General features: G+C 42.3%; 1 protein-coding gene across 1 annotated transcript in view; it reads right to left on the bottom strand.

Annotated features, from left to right (window-relative positions):
* Positions 1-22,294, bottom strand: part of marc1 (mitochondrial amidoxime reducing component 1) — a 74,540-nt gene that overhangs the window by 40,429 nt on the left and 11,817 nt on the right. Inside the window, exons 2-3 of the mRNA XM_070889528.1 lie at positions 19,455-19,628; positions 15,060-15,225 (exon numbers count right to left, since the gene is read on the bottom strand). Coding sequence (XP_070745629.1) covers positions 15,060-15,225; positions 19,455-19,628 — 340 coding nt within the window. The remainder of the gene's footprint in view (positions 1-15,059; positions 15,226-19,454; positions 19,629-22,294) is intronic.

Below are 22,294 nucleotides of genomic sequence, written 5' to 3'. Positions count from 1 at the left end.
CCTCTAGTTCTAGTCTCGCCCATCAGTGGAAACATCCTCTCTGCATCCACCTTGTCAAATCCCCTCATAATCTTTTATGTTTTGATAAGATCATCTCTCATTCTTCTGAATTCTAATGAGTAGAGGCCCAACCTACTCAATCTTTCCTCATAAGTCAATCCCCTTATCCCCGGAATCAACCTAGTGAACCTTCTTTGAACTGCCTCCAAAGCAAGTGTATCCTTTCATAAATATGGAAACCAAAACTGCACACAGTATTCCAGGTGTGGCCTCACCAACACCTTATATAGCTGTAGCAAGACTTCCCTGCTTTTAAACTCCATCCTCTTTGCAATAAAGGCCAAGATACCATTGGCTTCCTGTACCTGCATACTATCCTTTTGTGTTTCATGCACAAGTAGCCCCAGCTCCCGCTGTACTGCGGCACTTTGCAATCTTTCTCCATTTAAATAATAACTTGATCTTTGATTTTTTTCTGCCAAAGTGCATGACCTCACACTTTCTGACATTATACTCCATCTGACAAATTTTTGCCCACTCACTTAGCCTGTCGATGTCCTTTTGCAGATTTTTTGTGTCCGTCTCACACATTGCTTTTCCTCCCATCTTTGTATCGTCAGCAAACTTGGCTACGTTACACTCAGTCCCTTCTTCCAAGTCGTTAATATAGATTGTAAATAGTTGGGGTACCAGCACTGATCCCTGCGGCACCCCACTGGTTACTGGTTGCCAACCAGAGAATGAACCATTTATCCCGACTCTCTGTTCTCTGTTAGTTAGCCAATCCTCGTTACATCCTCAAAGAACTCCAGCAAATTTGTCAAACATGACTTCCTCTTCATATATCCATGCTGACTCTGCCTGACCGAATTTTGCTTTTCCAAAGGTCCTGCTACTGCTTCTTTAATAATGGACTCCAACATTTTCCCAACCACAGATGTTAGGCTAACTGGTCTACAGTTTCCTGCTTTTTGTCTGCCTCCTTTTTTATATAGGGGTGTTACATTTGCAGTTTTCCAATCTGCTGGGACCTCCCCAGAATCCAGGGAATTTTGATAATGATGTAGAATATCAATGGAAAACTTTTAAAACAGTGTTCAGCAGAGTCCAGGAAAAATATATTCGCTAATAAACAAGAATAAGCAGAACACTAATGAGACACTGTAAGGACTGGAAGCATCGAACCCCCAAGGATTTATTGGACATCGTCTGGACATTGCGTTTAATATTTTTCTCACCGCAGAAAGAAAGCTGGAAGCTGTTTGTGGGAAGGGCCCAGGTGTGGCTCCATATTGGACTTAGAATGATGGGCAGGGAGTTTGGAATGACAATGGCCAACATAAGGCAGGAGGTGGGCTAATGGAGTCCATTGTTAGGCAAAGTGACCTCGTCAAACAGTGATTTCCTGGATGAGTTATCAGAACAATAGAGAGCCATTTAGCCCAGCCTGCCTGGAAGCGAAAACCCATCACTGGACTCAAACACAGGAAGCCTCAAAAACAAGGAACTTTATTGGGTAAAAGCAGAAGACACACTCACAGGAAGCCTCGAAACAAACTTTATTCAGCCTGAAAAGGCAAACGAACTTGGGATATAAAAGCATTCCATGTGGGCACAGCTCTTTCTCGTGCCTCGCTGCTTCGCCCCTACAAGAATCCAACCCTCCGTATTGTGACGGAGAGAAGAAACCAGAAGAGACACCTTTTCATCGGAAGAAGCAGCGAGTAAGCCAGTGAAATCAGTGAGCATTTCTGCACTCACATCTTTTAAGATCACAGCCAAGGTGTGGGGGGTATCGTGCGTTCTCCCAACCAAATTCTTAGGTGTTTACAGGGGAGGTGTTTTAGACGTTGGGGTACTTCGCATTAGGGGCCTGTTAGACAGGCCACACTGTGTATTGTACTGCATTTGTTTGTTTTACACACCAGGGTGTGTGTGGTTTTACTGGGTGCAGGTGTTTGTTTAGCTTTAATAAAGCATTGCCGGTTGAGACCAAGGTATTTGTCCGTGATTCATTCATCTGTTCAGTACAGTAATAATTCCCAGTGTTAGAACTATTGTAAAGTGGGGGTGCTTCGAAAACATCTAAGGGAAACCACTTACAATACCATGGATGAACAAAGTCATAAGGGAACAATTGAGGATAAGGAAAGAGGCATACATTAAGTACATGGACAGCAAGATAAGGCAGAATATAGAAACATAGAAACATAGAAAATAGGTGCAGGAGTAGGCCATTCGGCCCTTCTAGCCTGCACCACCATTCAATGAGTTCATGGCTGAACATGCAACTTCAGTACCCCATTCCTGCTTTCTCACCATACCCCTTGATTCCCCTAGTAGTAAGGACTTCATCTAACTCCTTTTTGAATATATTTCGTGAATTGGCCTCAACAACTTTCTGTGGTAGAGAATTCCACAGATTCACCACTTTGTGGGTGAAGAAATTCCTCCTCATCTCGGTCCTAAATGGCTTACCCCTTATGAAGGGATAAGGAGAGAAGTCAAAAAAAATAATTAGAGGAACTATGAAATTAAATTAAATTATCAAGGAACATAAAACAAATATTTTACAGGCACATAAATAAAAACGGAAAGTTGGGATAGGAATAGGGCCACGAAGGGATGAAGAGGATAATACCACAGGCAGCAAGAGAGAGATGTCAGAGATATTCAATAATTACTTTGCTTCAGTATTTACCAGGGAGATAGAAGAGGTGGAGATGACATTGAATGATGAGATTAGTAATGAGTTAACTGCATTTAAAATAAAACAAGGAGATATACTAAATAAACTAATGAAACTCAAAAGAGGATAAAATCCCTGGTCCAGACAGATTGCATCTGTGCATTTTTAAAGAACCTAGGGAAGAAATAGCAGAGGCTTTACTAGATATATTTAGTAATTCTTTAGAAAAAGGTGTAGTGCCAGAGGATTGGTGGATAGCCAACATAATACCTATATTTAAGAAGGGAGATAGAACATGTCCAGGGAACTATACATCAGTCAGCTTAACATCGGTGGTAGGAAAAATAATGAAATCCCTACTAAAGGAGAAAATAGAACACCTAGAAATGAAAAATATAATACAGGTACAACGTCCGAAATCCAGATTCCTCAGGACCGAGTCTGTTCTCGTTTTTATGTTTTTCCGGATTTCAGACGGACGACTCCATCAGCTATGCGCAAAATGTCTGGTTTTTGAACAATTCCGGTTTTTGGAGTTCCGGATATTGCAACTGTAATAAATAGTCAGCATGGATTTCAAAAGGGAAAGTCTTCCTTGATCAAACTAACTGAATTTTTTGAAGAGGCAACAGCAAGGGTAATGCAGATGCTATTTATCTTGATTTTCAGAAGACCTTTGATAAAGGTATTGTAAGGTTATAAATCTTCAGAAAAAGCACAGAAGGAGACCATGCTCTAAAAATTGATTACTACAAGCTTTTGGAGTTTGCTACAAGCTTTTGGAATTAAACTGGACAATGGGATCAACAAGGTGCCAGCCTTAGAGCAGGTGATGACAGACCCCAATTAAGAACATTCTGTGGTCAGGAACCAAAACTGACTTTATGCATAACAACAACGGAGTTGTTACATGTGGCCCTGAACTTGATTAACCAAGAGTGAGGAAAAACAAACTCATTGAAGATGCCAAGTCTGCAAAAAGACCGGACAACAAAGAAATCACCACAGGTGCACATTTTGGGAGAACGAGGTGTTAAGATGGGGAGTCATTTTGAGTCTCGCAGACTCCATGTACAAACTGGGAACAGAAGAGTCCATTATTGCAGTCAATCAACCAGGATCACCACAAAGCAACGTATCGATACAAACATTTTATCAGAAACCGCAGTGGCGGGTGGTCAGTCAAAACCTGGATATAAGCTAGAAGCAGCTCGACACAGCAGTTGGACACTAATCGGAAGAGACAGAAGAAGTAGAAAAACACATGTACACACATGACATTTAAGAAGAACGTACACGGAAAGAACAGCACAGCAGAGAACGGCCAGAAGAATAACCAACCGGTTACGGAACCAATGACCATGAACTTACAAGCTATAACCAGGAAGGGTGATTGTATGTCTCTAGTCGATTTCTCTCAGAAATCTAGTTCTGTAGTTTTGGTTAGTTTTTCTGCATAATAAAACTGACATTGGGTTAAGCCTAATTTTTGTGCCACATGTTGTCCTTTTCCCCTATAAGTTCTGAGGTCAAATAATCAGGGTAGAGTGTAAAACAAATACACGCCCCGACAGTACCACATAATAGACTAATGAATATGGTCAGGGAATGCGGAGTTAGAGGATAAGTAGCACAATAGATAGTCGCTGGCTTCAAGACAGAAAGCAGAGAGTAGGGGTAAAAGGTAGCTATTCAGAGTGGCAGAAGGTGGGTAGTGGTGTTGCACAAGGATCAGTTCTGGGACCACTGTTGTTCACAATTTACAGTAACGATTTAGACCTTGCAATCACAAACACTATTTCTAAATTTGCAGATGACACCAAATTGGGGGGGGGAGGGGGATAGCCAATACATGAGTAAACTTGCAGAATGGGCATATAATTGACAAATGTTCAACACAGATAAATGTGAGGTATTACATTTTGATAAGAAAAATAGGGAGGTCACATATTACTTGGAAAATAAGAATCTAAATGGGTAGAGGAGCAAAGGGATCTCGGAGTACAAATACACAAATCACAAAGTATCAACACTGGTTAACAAAGCCATTAAATAAAGCAAACCAAGCACTAGGATTTATTTCTAGAGGAATAGAATTGAAAAGTTGTGAAGTTACGCTAAACATTTGGAGTAGTGTGTGCAATTCTGGTCGCCATATTATAAAAAGGATATAGAGGCACTGAAGACAGGATTTACAAGGACAATACCAGAAATGTGAGGGTATACATATCAGAAAATGATGAACAGGCTGGGTTTCTATTCTCTTGAAAATGGAAGGCTGAAGGGTGACTAAATAGAAGTTTTTAAAGTTATGAAAGGTTCTGATAAGAGTGGATACAAAAAGAATGTTTCCACTTGTGGGGAAATGCATAACTAGAGGCCATCAATATAAGATAGTCACCAAGAAATCCAGTAGGGAATTCAGAAGAAACTTCTTTACCCAGAGAGTGATGAGAATGTGAAACTCACGATCACAGGGAGTGGTTGAAGCGAATAATATAGATGCATTTAAGGGACGATTAGATAAACAAATGAGGGAGAAGGAAATAAAGGGTTATGCTGATACATTTTGATGAAGACAGGAGGAAGCTTGAGTGGAGCATAAGCACTGGCATGGACTGGTTAGGCCGAATGCCCTGTTTCTGTGCTGTACAGAGCAGATTTATGAGGATGTTGCTTGGACTGGGGAATGTTAGCTATGAGGAAAGATTGGATAGGCTGAGGTTGTTTTCTTTGAAACATTGAGATTTATAAAATTATGAAGGGCCTAGAGTATGAAGTGGGACAATAAGTCACACTGGACAAATCAGACATGGAATAGAGGGTTAAAATGCGTTCGATAGAAGCAGTCTTTGCAAAACCTAAGCCAAGAAATAAAATGTACATCTGCACTGTCTTAAGGCCTCGTCAGATCCTTGATGTTTCTACAGAAGAGATAACTCAGGGATAGTTGTTTTCAAACCGGCACATCAGCAAAACTGGTAGCCAGTACAAGCAAAGGTCAAAACAGAACAAGAGCATTCCAAAGCTGCATAAACAACAGAAACGCATTGGGGGGGAAAGGTCCAAGGGGGAGAGGGGATAGAAACCAGCTTCACCTGAATGACAAGGGGCTGTGTCCATTCAAATCAATGTATGTCTCATGTACTGAATATTCAGCCACTTTTGGGCCGAGTAAATGTATAAAAACCCTATGTGTTCTTTGTTTGTAGAGGACAGGGGCGGAGAGTTCTTACGAGCCTGTTCCTCCCTTGCAAGTAAAATAAACTTGTGTGTATGATTCCTAACAGACTGTGTCGAGGTTAATTATTTAATCTCCACTTTATTTGGCGTAGTCAGCAGGATATCTCCGGGTAACGAGACACTGATCGGACCGGACCATCTTGAGTGAGTATTTTAAAATTACCACTCTCAAATCTGATGTGTTCCGAGCGTCAGGTGCAAGTCAAATGGGATATCCGAGCAAATAAAGTGTCTGTTAGAGATCAAAACAAGTAAATTTGGGATAAGAAAATAATTTAGGTAGAATGTCTTCTAATGTGCGATGTCTGACGAATGGTGTTTCGCAGATAAGCACAAGAAACGAAATTCCAAAAATAAAACTGACAAAGCCGGAGTTTGGTAACGTGGCAATATCTGCGCTATGGTAAGAAGACAACCCTACGGGGAGTCCAGAGGCTTGACAGCCGCGCTCACGTCAGTAGTGTGCAAGTTCTGGCCAGGGATTGGACCAAGGACGGTCAGTGGGGGGGTTAAGTTTCGGCGACGGTCGGGCTGGACTGGGGAAAGGAACTCAAAGGGTGTCTCTCTGGGGATAGGAGATCCACGCAAAAAGCCATTAGAGTTCAGGGGCCAGAACACAAAGTACACCGACAATACATGATACGCCCTGAGGCAGGTGAAGAAGTGACCCAGATAAGTATGGGAATTGGTGACAGACAGGTTTTGAAGGAGATTGTAGCCACTACCAATTCTCCTGTGTGGCCAGTAAATCGAGTACACAGCACTGAATATAGTGACTCCCCGGGAACATCCCATAGTTGCTAGTCCCCCTTTATTTTGTTTCATTGAGTGAAAGGATGTTGTTTAAAAGTTTTCAGTTTGTATGAAAGTATGAATGTTGTACTGGATCTGAGAAAGTATGAATAAGTTGAGTGTTAAATGTTCATTGTATACCTAGAATTGAAATAGATTTTAAGTTAGAAACGCAGGTGCGGATTTATTTTGATGAGATGCACAAAAGACGGGTTGTTTGACAAAAAATAAAACTTCAACCTTGAAGTTACAGTTCTAAAAACAAATTGAACGTTTTTTAAAAATTGAACGTTTTAAAAAGCACCGTCTTCGTTAATGTACCTTTTTTTTTAAAAAAGCCTGCATAAATTTCTCAGAGCTACAAACTAGGGGAAGCTCCACCCTTTTTCCCTTCTGTGTAAAATGTGTTTGTGATGTTTGTTAAATACAAAAACTAATTCAGTATTTTATAGTTCATTGGAAAGGCATCTGAAGAAAGAAGAATATGGAAACTGACATAAAATTACTGTGTTATGTCGTTTTATTTTATTTGCTCTGTATTGTGTATGGTTAATAACATATTGGCTATGAAAATAAAAATATTGGTCTGAATGTAATTGGAATTATTAAGGTTAATTAACCAATGAAAACCGGCCTTTCATTGTGGCCTCGATGAAATTCTGGTTATTTCAAAGTGTGAATATCCCTAGTTCCGGATATGAGACTTTCACCAAATTGAAAATAAAATAAAAGATGAGTCCCTCAAAATTGTGTGAGACACTAGGGAAAACCCTGCAGAAGGACTTCTGGAGCAAGGGGAACCCCACAATTGTAGCGCGCTGAAATGGGAGGACTCCCCAGGCAATTAAACATGAAGGGAGAATTAAACTACTGCTAGACGCCTCTACGAAACCTGCCCAAGCAGCGGTGAAGGTAAAAGCTCACCAGAAAGTGGTTAACGAAGTACAGAAAGGGAATGAGGCCACGGACATAGCTGCTCGCGAAGCAGCTGAGTCCCTCGACCCAGACCCAGAATCCGTTTGTGCGCTAGCACTCGGGGAGAAGGACATGGACATTAAACAGTTACACACAGATCCAGATGAAAAGGAAAAAGCAGAATGGGAGCGCCTGGGAGGAATGCTGATGGAACTACACCATGGCATAGAGCACCGGGGGCGCAATGCCATGATCACGAGCTGACAGAAAGAATGGCGGTGGCCAGTGCTGGGACGCCAGGTGGCCAAGTACTGTAAGAAATGCATTACATGCGCGCAGCACAACCCGGGAAGGGCAGGAAAAATAAGAATGAGCCACCAGCCCCGACCACGGGGCCCGTGGGAAAACATTCAAATTGACTTCACTGGGCTACTCATTACATCACGTAATGGTAAGAAATACTGTCTAGTTATTCGCCACTCATTAAAACAGCTCTGGCCAAGGCGATCCAACAGACGGGTCAATCCTGGGCAGACCTGTTGCCAACAATTTTGATGCGTCTGCATACCACCCCGAGCCGGACTCACCCTGTATGAGTTGATGACTGGGAGAGCCATGAAGTTACCGGAGGGGATTGTGACCGGTGGGGCCTATCTCGGACCCTTCTGGGACAGGGTCAGGTGGTACGTCATGGAACTCAGTGAACAACTGAAGGGGATGTGGCAAAAGGTTAGGGATCAACAAGATTGTTTGGATAAACAGCAGGACTTGGGATCACCAGCAGAAGTGCCCCAGGTGGGAGAAAGGGTGATGCGTAAGGTGATTAATAAGGAGTCCAGGCTCTCCCCTAGATAGGAGGGGCCATACGAAATATTACTCACTAGCAATACATGCGCGTGCGTGGAGATACATGGACAAGGACGGTAGAAACACTGGTCACAGTTGAAGAAACTCACTAATCAGTAAGCGGACAGTCCCAGGGTATCTGCTCTTTATCACCCACAGGTACCATGATAAGCTGCGCGAGGATGTGGATAGCCCTAGTGGGAATCACAATCACGACGGCTTACTACACTCTGCTAGCGAGGAACGGAGAAACTGTATCGTCTTCACAAAGAGCTGTGCAGGCCAACCGAAAGGAACAACAAGGCCTGTATTACAAGAATTCGGGCGACGTCAGTTGTGATCAAGAGCAAGGAACATTGACTGTGACGATTTGGAAAACAGTGCATTTAAATTGTAGCTCCGGAATAATGGATGTCTCAGTTGTCCAGGAAACAACACTAGGGAAAGGATGGCTGGGGAGCTATACAACGGGAATAACTGTTATGTGGATGATTAAAATGCGCACACTCTATGAGGAATTAGCTTGTGTGCGGGGGGAAAAGTGTGGAAGTACAAGTCTCCGGAATACCCCAGCAAGGCGAGGATCCCACTACCCCATCAACCACTCAAGTAACAGTAAAAACCTCAAGAGCCACACCTACCTCTGTTCCGTACACACACAGGGACTAGAAAGTGAGATTGTGATATGCTCAGAAGGGGTCCAACTATATGATGAGATCCTCTCAGTAATGCACAGAGTGTCTCCGGGAGACGATTATTACAACTCTATACACAGTCCGCCCAGGAGGGGGGACAGTTGGGGAAGGTGACAGCTGAGCAGCTATTGAAGGGAATAATGGTCCTAGAAGGGCATGCAGCTACTATCAATAAACTAATTGATAGGGAATACAAGGATGAAGTTGACAGGATGAAACAAGATATGTGCCATGCATACAGAGACTGGGTGGTGGGACAGGTCCGCCATAACTTGGAACAAGCCAATCAAGGAAAGGTTCCCAATTGGGTAAACAGCACACACTTGCTTTCCCTCGCCCAGCATGTACATTGAAGGGGATGACCCGAGTCTTCCGGATAATAGGGGGTTGGGGGGCCGGGGGGGGGAGGGGGGGGGAATGGTGTATGTGGACTTCCATTCAACATTGGTGGGGCTGGTATCACCCCATGGACCAGTATGCCACTAGAATGAATGGAAGCATGCGAGGAATCTCCCTCTCCGGTGTCGCCGGGTAGGGAGCCTGACCATATGTCCACACCCAGTAGGAAGAGATAGCATGAACAGGTGTGGGTTCAACTGAACCGTAGGCTGTGGACTAGAATCTAGCCCAGCCTGGACCGACCCAACACACTCTGCATAGAGGGGCAGAGGCGAGTACTGTGTGGTGACTAACCAACAGGCTTACAACTACGGGAACCTGATTTGCCCCATCCCAAAACCTAACTTCTGCTTCACCCCACGGGTACCAGTTAGCATGGCTGTGCCAGATTAATAGATATCCACACAAGAAAGGCGGTGACTCTAAATGTAACAGATGAGTTAAAGGCAGATCTGGAGCTATATGAGGAGGACATGGTGGCTCCAATTCCACATCTTGTGGAGGATCTAAGTGATATTAAAGATCCCCTGTGGGAAAATTAGAAGACAAGGTTAACAGGGACCTTCGGGAGGTCCCGTGGTATATATCAGCCTGGGATTGGGGAATGAATGTTAACATACACCCTTGGGTTCACATGATATGGTGATTGTACAGTTAATACTGGTGATAGGCTGGCTGATTGCAATATGCAGGGCTCGCACAACGCGAAAGAACCGACTGCGAGCTAAAGCATTAGTGAAGGAACGTTGTAAGTGGCTAGAGAAACAGCAGGATGATGGGGTTATCTAATCCCAAAGCACTGGGCCTCCCAAACCTTTCGGCTGATCACTGATGCGGGGGCAGCAGACCCAAGGCAGATAGTTAGCATAGTTGGTCACCTTGGGTCGGGTAGCCAAGATCACCAAAAGGAGGGACTGAAGTGGGGCAATTAAGTCACACTGGACAAATCAGACATGGAATAGAGGGTTAAAATATGTTCGATAGAAGCAGTCTTTGCAAAACCTAAGCCAAGAAATAAAATGTACATCTGCACTGTCTCAAGGCCTCGTCAGATCCTTGATGTATCTACAGAAGAGATAACTCAGGGATAGTTGTTTTCAAACCGACACATCAGCAAAACTGGTCCTACATCCTTCTTTATGGTGGGCTTCCTGGCCTCCTGTGAGTAGAGGACTTCTCTTATACTTTTGACCCCCTGGACAAAACTGGGGTGCTGCATGCAAGACCCTGGATGCCCTTTCCCTGGCCTGTTGACCCATTTATGTTAGTGCTGAAACACTTTTCCCATTTTTTTACGTGCAGAATGCAGTTCAGCTTTAAGAGCTGAAGACTGCCTTGTTGGAAATGATTTTTTTAAATTTTCATAAAAGGCAGTTGAGCTCTAAGGGCTAGAGACTCTTTAAGGGCTCGAGACTGCTTTCTAAAATTAGAGCCCAGCTTTAAGAAAAGGCAGCCTTGTTCCAGGGACGCTACAGCCATGCTACATTGGGCCTCATGCTAAGTGCACAGCCTAAGGCAGCTCATTCCTCGCTAGGCTGTGTGCTTCAATAATCCAAATCAGCAGGCAGCACCAAAATAACGGCACAGCCTGTGATCTTTTTAGGGGTGTGAGTAAACCTTGCCCCACGGTGGCACCGCCCACTTTGGGCCTCCTCAGATTTCTAGGCCTATGTGTTTTCACTGCCCTGAGTTTAGCCTTGCGGTCCATAATCGCATTAAATTTTCCACCCATTGGCTATAAATGCTCACTCCCCACTTGCTCATTTATACTGAGTAGACTCCACGTGCCTAGTCCTTTGTCTAAGGCCATATCTTCAGGGTGACTTCCTAGATCCTTCGGCAATTTAGAAATTAATCTGCCTTGTTTATATTTCAAGTAGGATTTACAATTTTTAGCATTTTAATTGCTATTCCCTCTAGAAAAAAGTAGTAGGATTCACATTTAAGGTTTGATATTGCGATTCCAGCAAAAGCACCACCAAGACTGTATCACATGGGCAGGTACACACACCAACAGAGTGCGAGGCATTTGGTTCGCTGGGTAATGTAAGTCCAGCTCATACATACAACTTAAACCAACTCTCTGCATTGTTGGTGTCTTGGTAATATGATCACCTGAGGGTGGGGCAGGGGAGAAATCAGAGGAGCTAGGAGCTTTTAAATCCAATTTAAAGGGAAGGGTGAAAAGTTATAAGCTGGGAAAAATCTCTCTTGAGCAAAGTGGTAAAAACACAGTGGGTGGCAACAAAAATGTCGACACAAGGAACGGAGGGATCAGTGATGCAGCAGTGCAGCATCCGAATCCTCCTCTGATAGATGGTGATGTGAAAGTGGTTTGAGCAAGGTTACCCTGTTTGACACACCAAGGTACCCTCCCCAGAGGACAGCAAAGCAGTACATCTGGCAGATTAGGGTTTTTCAGGTTGGCAGGCCGTAACTAGTGGGGTGCTACAAGATTTGGTGCTTGGGTCTCAAGTATTTACAATCTATATCAATGACTTAGATGAGGGGACAAAGTGTAATGTACTCAAGTTTGCTGACAATATGAAGCTAGTTCGGTAAGTAAGCTGTGAGGAGGATGCAAAGAGGCTGCAAAGGGATATAGGTTAAGTGAGTGAGTAGGCAAGGAGGTGGCAGATGGAGTATAATGTGGGGAAATGTGAAATTATTCACATTAGTAGGAAGAATAGAAAAGCAGAATATTTTTGAAGAGGTGAGAGACGAGTAAATGTTGGATTTGGGTGTCCTTGTACACAAATTATGTTAACATGCAAGCAATTAGGAAGGCAAATGGTATGTTGGCCTTTATTGCAAGGGGGTTGGAGTATAAGTGTAAGCAAGTTTTGCTGCAATTACATAGGACCTTGGTGAGACCACACCTGGAGTACTGTGTACAGTTCTGGTCTCCTTACCCAAGGAAGGATATACGCACCTTAGACGGGGTGCAACAAAGGTTCACTAGATTGATTCCTGGGATGAGAGGGATGAGGAGAGATTGACTAGAATGGGCCTAAGTTCTCTGGAGTTTAGAAGAATGAGAGATTATCTCTGAAACATATACAATTCTTAGAGGGCTTGACAGGATAGATGCTGAGAGGCTGTTTCCCCTAGCTGGAGTGTCTAGTCTCAGGATAAGGGGTTGGACATTTAGAACTGAGATGAGGAGAAATATCTTAATTTAGAGGGTTGTGAATCTTCAGAATTCTCTACCCCAGAGGACTGTGGATGTTCAGTCATTGATTAGATTCAAGACTGAGATTTTTGGACACTAAGGGAATTAAGGGATATGGGGACAGGGCGGGAAAGTGTAGTTGAGGGAGAAGCTCAGCCATTATTTTAATGAATGGTAGAGCAGGCATGAGGTGGCATTATGGCCTACTCCTGCTCTTATTTCTTATGTTCTTAAAAGACAGCTGCCAATGTCAATGCTGTGTACAGTACCTACAGGACCTGGGAACAAATGAGAGTAGAGCGGTGGAAGAGTTTATGAGTTGAGAGTAGGATAGAAACAACTGAAGGCTCTGTCACCAAAGGTGGAACAGGGCGTGAGTGAAATGCATAGAAAGTCAAATTCGGAGGATTAGAGAGCATGGAAGTAGAGTTAACATGGGACATGGCTGTGAAACCATGTATAAATGAGAATTTTAATGTCAACTGTTGGGGATGAGAAGTCAGTGTAGGTCAACTAGGATGAAGGTGAATTGGAAGTAGGGCTCACTACGAGTCATGATGTAGATGGCAGAGTTTTGGGTGATTTGGATTTTATGGTATGTGGAGGTCAAGACGGCAGCAAAATTAATTCTAGAAATAACAAAGGCATAAAATATGTGTTTTGATAGTAAAGTAGGGGAAAAGAGCTTTGAAATTCAGCTGGGGTAAATAGAATACCCAAGTTACATCCTGCCAGATTTAGCCTGAGCAAGCAACCGGGAATTGGCATGGAAGATAGAGCCATGGAGTGAAGGGAGTGAAGATTTCGGCGCACATATATTGATGGTTTTGCTCTTCCTTGTGTTCAGTTGGAGGAAATTCTGGCTTATCCATGACTTAAGGTCAGACAGTCAGTTTAACAACACAGATATTTCCATAGGGTAAAGGGAATGTGGTGGAGATGTAGAGCTGGGTGTCATCAACATACATACAAAAGCTCTCCCCAGGACTATGGATGGACAGTATTTAGATGAGGAAAGGGTGTTTGGGAACTTCGGAGGTTACTGTGTGGAGGGTGGAGGAGGTCGTCGCTGGAGATGCTCTAGCTGTGTTGCAACAAGTAGAACTGGTCTAGTGGAGGTGGACCATTGATGAGAGGCGATGCAGGAAGAAGGCATCTTTGATCATATTCAATGCCATGTGCCATGGAAAGGTTGAGGAGTTCTAGGAGGGATAATGATCTATAGCTGTCATCATTGCTGACTTTAACCATAGTGCTCTCAATGCACCAAGCAGGGTGGAAACCATACTGTAGGAATTTGAAGAGTGAGTTGTGGATGACATGAGCATGGAGATGGCAGACAATGCCACCTACAAGGACATAGGACTGGGAGGGGAGATTCGAGGTGAGGTGGTAGTCAGAGAAGATGGACAGGTCAAGACTATTTCTTTTGGGGAGCGATGATGACAGCAGTTCTGAAAGGGGCACATACATAAAATGTGCATGTACAAGACTTGAATTCCATTTTTCCCATAGGAATGAAGAAATGAAACATCACCATCATCATTATAGACAGTCCCTCGGAATCGAGGAAGACTTTCTTCCACTCTTAAAAATGAGTCCTTAGGTGGCCGAACAGTCCAATATGAGAACCACAGTCCCGTCACAGGTGGAACAGATAGTCGTTGAGGGAAGGGGTGGGAGAGGTTTGCTGCACACTCTTTACGCTGCCTGCGCTTGATTTCTGCATGCTCTCGGCGACGAGACTCGAGGTGCTCAGCGGCCTCTCAGATGCACTTCCTCTACTTAGGGTGGTCTTTGGCCAGGGACTCCCACGTGTCAGTGGGGATGTTGCACTTTTTCAGGGGGGCTTTCAGGGTGTCCTTGTAAGATTTCCTCTGCCTCCCTTTGCCGTGAAGGAGCAATGAAACAAACATGCAATTAAACATTTATCCTCCTAAAGATATACAAGAATGTAAGTTAAATTGGTGTGATTTGACATTCCAAAATTCTGATACATCTCTCACACCAAACAAGACATTTCTGAATACAAGGAGGAGGGAGGTGAAGACCAGAGTAAACAGGGATGTCAAAGGAAAGTTAACTCTCATGCACCTTTTAGCAGTTGGTCACAGATCAGCACAAGCAGAGGTCCAGGAGCGGGTTTACTGTCTATGCTCTTGAAAGGGGACAGTGCATGTCCTCAAAGACCAGGGAGAGTTCAAGGAATTACAATGACCTTTATTTCTTATAAAATGAATAAAAAATGTAAATGTACTGCAATTTTATCATACATGTCAAATCTATGCAGTATACTGAAACAAATTACCTTATCCTTGTCCCTGAAAAGTGGTGCCTTCTCCTTTGGATATCTTGGTTTCATTGAAGGTTCATAGCACACCAGTCGGAAAGCCTTGCTATTTTTTAAGTAGGTACTGATCCAATGAGCTGCTTCATCACCACAATCTCGACCTTCTATATCGCATCCCCACACTCTTTACAAAATAAAAAGTTTAAAAAGTAATACAAATGTGTTTGATCAGATATCATCTTGGGTACATAAGAACATAAGAACATAAGAATTAAGAACAGGAGTAGGCCATCTAGCCCCTCGAGCCTGCTCCGCCATTCAACAAGATCATGGCTGATCTGGCTGTGGACTCAGCTCCACTTACCCGCCCGCTCCCCGTAACCCTTAATTCCCTTATTGGTTAAAAATCTATCTATCTGTGACTTGAATACATTCAATGAGCTAGCCTCAACTGCTTCCTTGGGCAGAGAATTCCACAGATTCACAACCCTCTGGGAGAAGAAATTCCTTCTCAACTCGGTTTTAAATTGGCTCCCCCGTATTTTGAGGCTGTGCCCCCTAGTTCTAGTCTCCCCTACCAGTGGAAACAACCTCTCTGCCTCTATCTTGTCTATCCCTTTCATTATTTTAAATGTTTCTATAAGATCACCCCTCATCCTTCTGAACTCCAACAAGTAAAGACCCAGTCTACTAAATCTATCATCATAAGGTAACCCTCTCATCTCCGGAATCAGCCTAGTGAATCGTCTCTGTACCCCCTCCAAAGCCAGTATATCCTTCCTTAAGAAAGGTGACCAAAACTGCACGCAGTACTCCAGGTACGGCCTCACCAATACCCTATACAGTTGCAGCAGGACCTCCCTGCTTTTGTACTCCATCCCTCTCGCAATGAAGGCCAACATTCTATTTGCCTTCCTGATTACCTGCTGCACCTGCAAACTAACTTTTTGGGATTCATGCACAAGGACCCCCAGGTCCCTCTGCACCTCAGCATGTTGTAATTTCTCCTCATTCAAATAATATTCCCTTTTACTGTTTTTTTTCCCAAGGTGGATGACCTCACACTTTCCGACATTGAATTCCATCTGCCAAACCTTAGACCATTCGCTTAACCTATCTAAATCTCTTTGCAGCTTCTCTGTGTCCTCTACACAACCCACTTTCCCACTAATCTTTGTGTCATCTGCAAATTTTGTTACACTACACTCTGTCCCCTCTTCCAGGTCATCTATGTATATTGTAAACAGTTGTGGTCCCAGCACCGATCCCTGTGGCACACCCACTAACCACCGATTTCCAACCCGAAAAGGACCCATTTATCCCGACTCTCTGCTTTCTATTCGCCAGCCAATTCATGCTAATACATTTCCTCTGACTCCGCGTATCTCCATCTTTTGCAGTATCCTTTTGTGTGGCACCTTATCGAATGCCTTTTGGAAATCTAAATACACCACATCCATCGGTACACCTCTATCTACCATGCTCGTTATATCCTCAAAGAATTCCAGTAAATTAGTTAAACATGATTTCCACTTCATGAATCCATGCTGCGTCTGCTTGATTGCACTATTCCTATCTAGATATTCCGCTATTTCTTCCTTAATGATAGTTTCAAGCATTTTCCCCACTACAGATGTTAAACTAACCGGCCTATAGTTACTTGCCTTTTGTCTGCCCCTTTTTTAAACAGAGGCGTTACATTAGCTGCTTTCCAATCCACTGGTACCTCCCCAGAGTCCAGAGAATTTTGGTAGATTATAACAAATGCATCTGCTATAACCTCCGCCATCTCTTTTAATACCCTGGGATGCATTTCATCAGGACCAGGGGGCTTGTCTACCTTAAGTCCCATTAGCCTGTCCAGCACTACTCCCCTAGTGATAGTGATTGTCTCAAGGTCCTCCCTTCCCACATTCCTGTGACCAGCAATTTTTGGCATGGTTTTTGTGTTTTCCACTGTGAAGACCGAAGCAAAATAATTGTTTAAGGTCTCAGTCATTTCCACATTTCCCATTATTAAATCCCCCTTCTCATCTTCTAAGGGACCAACGTTTACTTTAGTCATTCTTTTCCGTTTTATATATCGGTAAAAGCTTTTACTATCTGTTTTTATGTTTTGCGCAAGTTTACCTTCGTAATCTATCTTTCCTTTCTTTATTGCTTTTTTAGTCATTCTTTGCTGTTGTTTAAAATGTTCCCAATCTTCTAGTTTCCCACTAACCTTGGCCACCATATACGCATTGGTCTTTAATTTGATACTCTCCTTTATTTCCTTGGTTATCCACGGCTGGTTATCCCTTCTCTTACCGCCCTTCTTTTTCACTGGAATATATTTTTGTTGCGCACTATGAAAGAGCTCTTTAAAAGTCCTCCACTGTTCCTCAATTGTGCCACCATTTAGTCTGTGTTTCCAGTCTACTTTAGCCAACTCTGCCCTCACCCCACTGTAGTCCCCTTTGTTTAAGCATAGTACGCTCGTTTCTGACACAACTTCCTCACCCTCAATCTGTATTACAAATTCAACCATACTATGATCACTCATTCCGAGAGGATCTTTTACTAGGAGATCGTTTATTTTTCCTGTCTCATTACACAGGACCAGATCTAAGATAGCTTGCTCCCTTGTAGGTTCTGTAACATACTGTTCTAAGAAACAATCTCGTATGCATTCTATGCATTCCTCCTCCAGGCTACCCCGTGCGATTTGATTTGACCAATCGATATGTAGGTTAAAATCCCCCATGACTACTGCCGTTCCTTTTTCACATGCCTCCATTATTCCCTTGATTATTGCCCGCCCCACCGTGAAGTTATTATTTGGGGGCCTATAAACTACGCCCACCAGTGACTTTTTCCCCTTACTATCTCTAATCTCCACCCACAATGATTCAACATTTTGTTCATTCGAGCCAATATCGTCTCTCACAACTGCCCTGATATCATCCTTTATTAACAGAGCTACCCCACCTTCTTTCCCTTCTTGTCTATCTTTCCGAATCATCAGATACCCCTGTATGTTTAATTCCCAGTCTTGGCCACCCTGCAACCACGTTTCTGTAATGGCCACCAAATCATACCCATTTGTAATGATTTGTAAGCCTGCTCATGAATATTTCCTGTGTTTGGTATTTTAAGCAAAACTGTAAAAGTATCCAGAGGAATTCTCACCCACTTGTCACTTTTAAAAAAGAGATTTAATCAAATTCTGTTTTACAGTTTGATTTGTGTTCCTCCATCAAAAGCAATTGAAACATAGAAATATAGAAATTTACAGCATGGAAGGAAGGAGGTCATTTTGGCCCATCGTGTCCGCGCCGGCCGACCAAGAGCTATCCAGCCTAATCCCACTTTACAGCTCTTAATCCATAGCCCTGTAGGTTACGGCACTTTAAGTAACATAAACGTTTTTTTTTAAATGTGCCTCTACCACCCTTTCAGGCACTGAGTTCCAGACCCCCACTACCCTCTCGGTGAAAAAATGTCCCCTCATATCTCCTCTAAACCTCCCCCAATTACTTTAAATCTATGTCCCCTGGTTGTTGACCCCTCTGCCAAGGGAAACAGGTCCTTCCTATTCATCCAGGCCCCTCATAATTTTATACACCTCAATCAGGTCTCCCCTCAGCCTCCTCTGTTCCAAAGAAAACAGACCCAGCATCTCCCATCTTTCCTCATAGCCAAAATTCTCCAGTCCAGGCAACATTCTTGTAAAAGCAATCGAAGTGTAAACCAGCAATAAGTTTCCACCCTGTTCTAAGATTACAATTGCCTGGTACTCCCATTGGGGAAGGCTGCTGGAAATTGTGATCATGCCAGAAATCAGAATTTCATCTTTAGTTGCACCAATCTAATCAGAATATGTTCCAACCCATTACTTTATCATACTATAAATATTATAGTGAGTCACTTCCTGTTACCAGATACCACAGTTGTCATTTTTATTGACATCACTGTCGCAAAAAATTACAAGACAATGTCCTCCTCAACTGATAAACCTAATATTTAATGGTATTAGAATATGGAATGGAAATCCAGAATTGAATCTACAACTCTTGTCTCATTGAAGCATAAAATCAAGTATAATTAATTACAATTTAATTGTTTTAAAGCGTACCTTGCACCCACCTATACCAACTTTTACCGAGATTAGATGCAAGCTGAGGTGCCAGAGAAGAAAAACAAATATTGCTTTCAGCACAGCAATCTAATTCACTGTACTCCAAAGTCCCACTCTGTATCAAGTGTTTTTTTCCTCCTTTAAAAGTTCACAACTGATAAGACTGCTCAATTATCCATTTGAAGCAGAGCACTTCAGCACAGACTACATACTTTGATCTGACCACCGGTAGATATGAGCAGCAGTAAAAACTGCCTCTTTAAGCATAGAAATATGGAAAACTCTAAATAGGTTACCTGCACATCTTCACAAGATTTGACTTTGGCAGTTTCAAAGGGACCCTCAGCTCTTCCATTTCTGGTGCATTAAGACACAGATAGCCATTCTCATTGGATATGGTAACGAGCACCAAGGTAGGCTCCACCCTACCGGTAATCATATTCCATTTCTCATCAACGATAAGCCAATGTCTAGAACATAAAAAATTAAGCTTATTAGGAGATCTGGGTTCTAGAAGTACTATAGCACAAACTGTGGTTTGAAGTGACAAAAATGAACATGTCAGTCTTCTTCACAGTATAGCCTGTTTAAAACTCATCTCCTTTTGGCCTGAGGGAAAAAGTTACATCAATTTAAATAGGATATAATTAAAACAAATGATTTGATGTGGTGCAACATCCTGCAAATGACTAGTTAGCACATTCTTTTGCCCAAACGGGTCTGACTAGATCAAATCGCTTGCTCTAGATATGATTAAACATTTTTTGTGGTCATTTTAGGCTTTGTCACGCACAGGTTATTGAGCCAACCTCAGTTGTGGAGCTACTTATCATATTGCACTGCTGAAAGATGCCGGCATATTTAACAATTCTATAACACAAATCACCCACAGTTCCTCAGGCATCAAATGCATAATGTGGAGCACCTTTACCAGTTTTAAATTTAGTCTCAGTCAGCCACACAAAGAACATGCCTAAACAAGCATAATCTCCACACTCTTGAATGTAACTTCTCTCATAGGTCGTTTTCCTGTGTCTCTCCAATCACTTTCATCCTATCTATGCCAACAGAAATTAGCAAAATATTAGTGAGAGCAGTTTTGAGTGCCAGATCTACCATTCATGCAAATGTTGTTTCTCAAATAAATATCTTCATTTATTCACCACCCTTTGGTTATTCACCACCCGTACTTGAAACTGAGCCTTCGCAATATTTTGTTTCCTGTCACATTACTCGGTTAAAAAATTGGTTCCTAAATGCAGATCTCTGAATTGGTAGATACCCTTTCTATCCTCACAGAATTATATCTGTGAGTAGCATCTAACAATAAATCCTTATTACCTCATAATGAAGCAAATCCAGATATTTTATAGTTTACACTTGATCTGCCAGTGAGGAACACTCCAGATACACTTGATCACTGAATTCTGGTTTATCTTTCATAACTCAGTTGTTCTTATTTCAAAGATTAAGCCTGTTCATCTTCCATCACTTTCCCAGGTGCCTGCTGCAATTCTTCCATAAGCTACTCCAATATCCCCCTAACTAAAGGACAAGGTGATATGGGCTCACCTGAGGCTCTCGGTTACCTATCTTTAGGTTACCTTCCACCTTATTTTCAAATAACTTTACCTATTTTCTCACACCCTGTTGATCCTCCCACAAAAAATGCGCAATTTTCCTGTTAATTCTTGTGGTGTAGTCTGTAGGTGGAGGCAGTGAAATTATTCCATTAATGGTAGAATTTTTAGGACATGCTAATTTCTCCAGAGCATCCACACTGATAGGGAAAGTTAAATAGGTGCTGTCTGCTTAAATAAAGACATTGGTGCTGAGGTTTTTTTAGGTGACTGTTACTTTGGGTGTATGTTTTTTTTTGATTGTTCAATCATGCATAGTGGTTCAAGGTGGTTATTTTGAGATAGTTCTCGCTGAGGTTTACTTTTAAACTGCCAGTGACTCCGCAAAAGTAGTTTACTATTCCACCTATATTGTTTACATTCTATTTTCCACCGAAGTGAGATAAGAAGCTTATATCATGTGATGTGAGGCCATTTATAAAGGAAAGGGAAAGGACTTGCATTTATATAGCTCATTTCATTACCTCAAGACATCTCAAAGCACTTTACAACCAATAACATTTGTTTTGAAGTGTATTCACTGTTGTAATATAGGGAAAGTTATGTTGTGCAAACTATATTAGCATGTTTAGAGTTAGGAACCTGATTAAATTGTTGTAGGAACTTACTTGCAGCCAGTCATCTTAAACAACATATGCCAGTCCTAAAGTTCCCACAGAGCAATGCCATAGTCAGTCAATAATATTGTTACACATTACTGAGTAAAGACAACATTGAGATGTATATATTTATTATTTACATTGAATTACATAGAATTTACAGCACAGAAACAGACCATTCAGCCAATTGTTTTATGCTGATGTTTATACTCCACACGAGTCTCCTCCCCACCCCTCTTCATCTAACCCCATTAGCATATCTTTCTATTCCTTTCTCCCTCATATGTTATCTAGCTTCCCCTTAAATGCATCTATGCTCTTCAACTCAACCACATTCTAGCCACTCTCTGGGTAACAAAGTTTTTCCTGAATTCCATATTGGATTTATTAATGACTATCTTATATTTATGGTCCCTCGTTTTGGTCTCCCCCACAAGTGGAAACATTTTCTCTACATCCCATCTTATTGAATTCCATCATAATTTTAAACATCTCGATCAGATTACCCCTTAATCTACACTCAAGGGAATACATAAATCAATACTATTCATTAAAATAGACGCTCCTGCTAAAACTGTTGTTATATAATTATATTTTGATATATTAACCCTTAACAGGCCAAAGGTAAGTTAATGTATCGCAGCATACTTGCTCAGTGAGCCACTGACAAGCATACTGTTCGATCGGCAACCCTTCCTCTTTGACATTCTTTTGTTAATATTTTCCACTTTTCTCTTTTCCTCCCCTGTTGAAGGCTTTTGACTCCTGTTGAGTTCCACGAGCACCAATTGTGCTTAAATGCCTGGCCAGGTAATAATTATTGTTTATAAGCTGAGTGAGTGTTATTCAACTGAGTTGTCACACAACCCAGCCTGATACAGTCGGACTCCCTGTATC

Source organism: Pristiophorus japonicus, chromosome 9 (genome assembly GCF_044704955.1).
Source record: "Pristiophorus japonicus isolate sPriJap1 chromosome 9, sPriJap1.hap1, whole genome shotgun sequence".
In the NCBI taxonomy this organism is placed as follows: domain Eukaryota; kingdom Metazoa; phylum Chordata; class Chondrichthyes; family Pristiophoridae; genus Pristiophorus; species Pristiophorus japonicus.
This window is presented reverse-complemented; position numbering and strand designations above follow the sequence as displayed.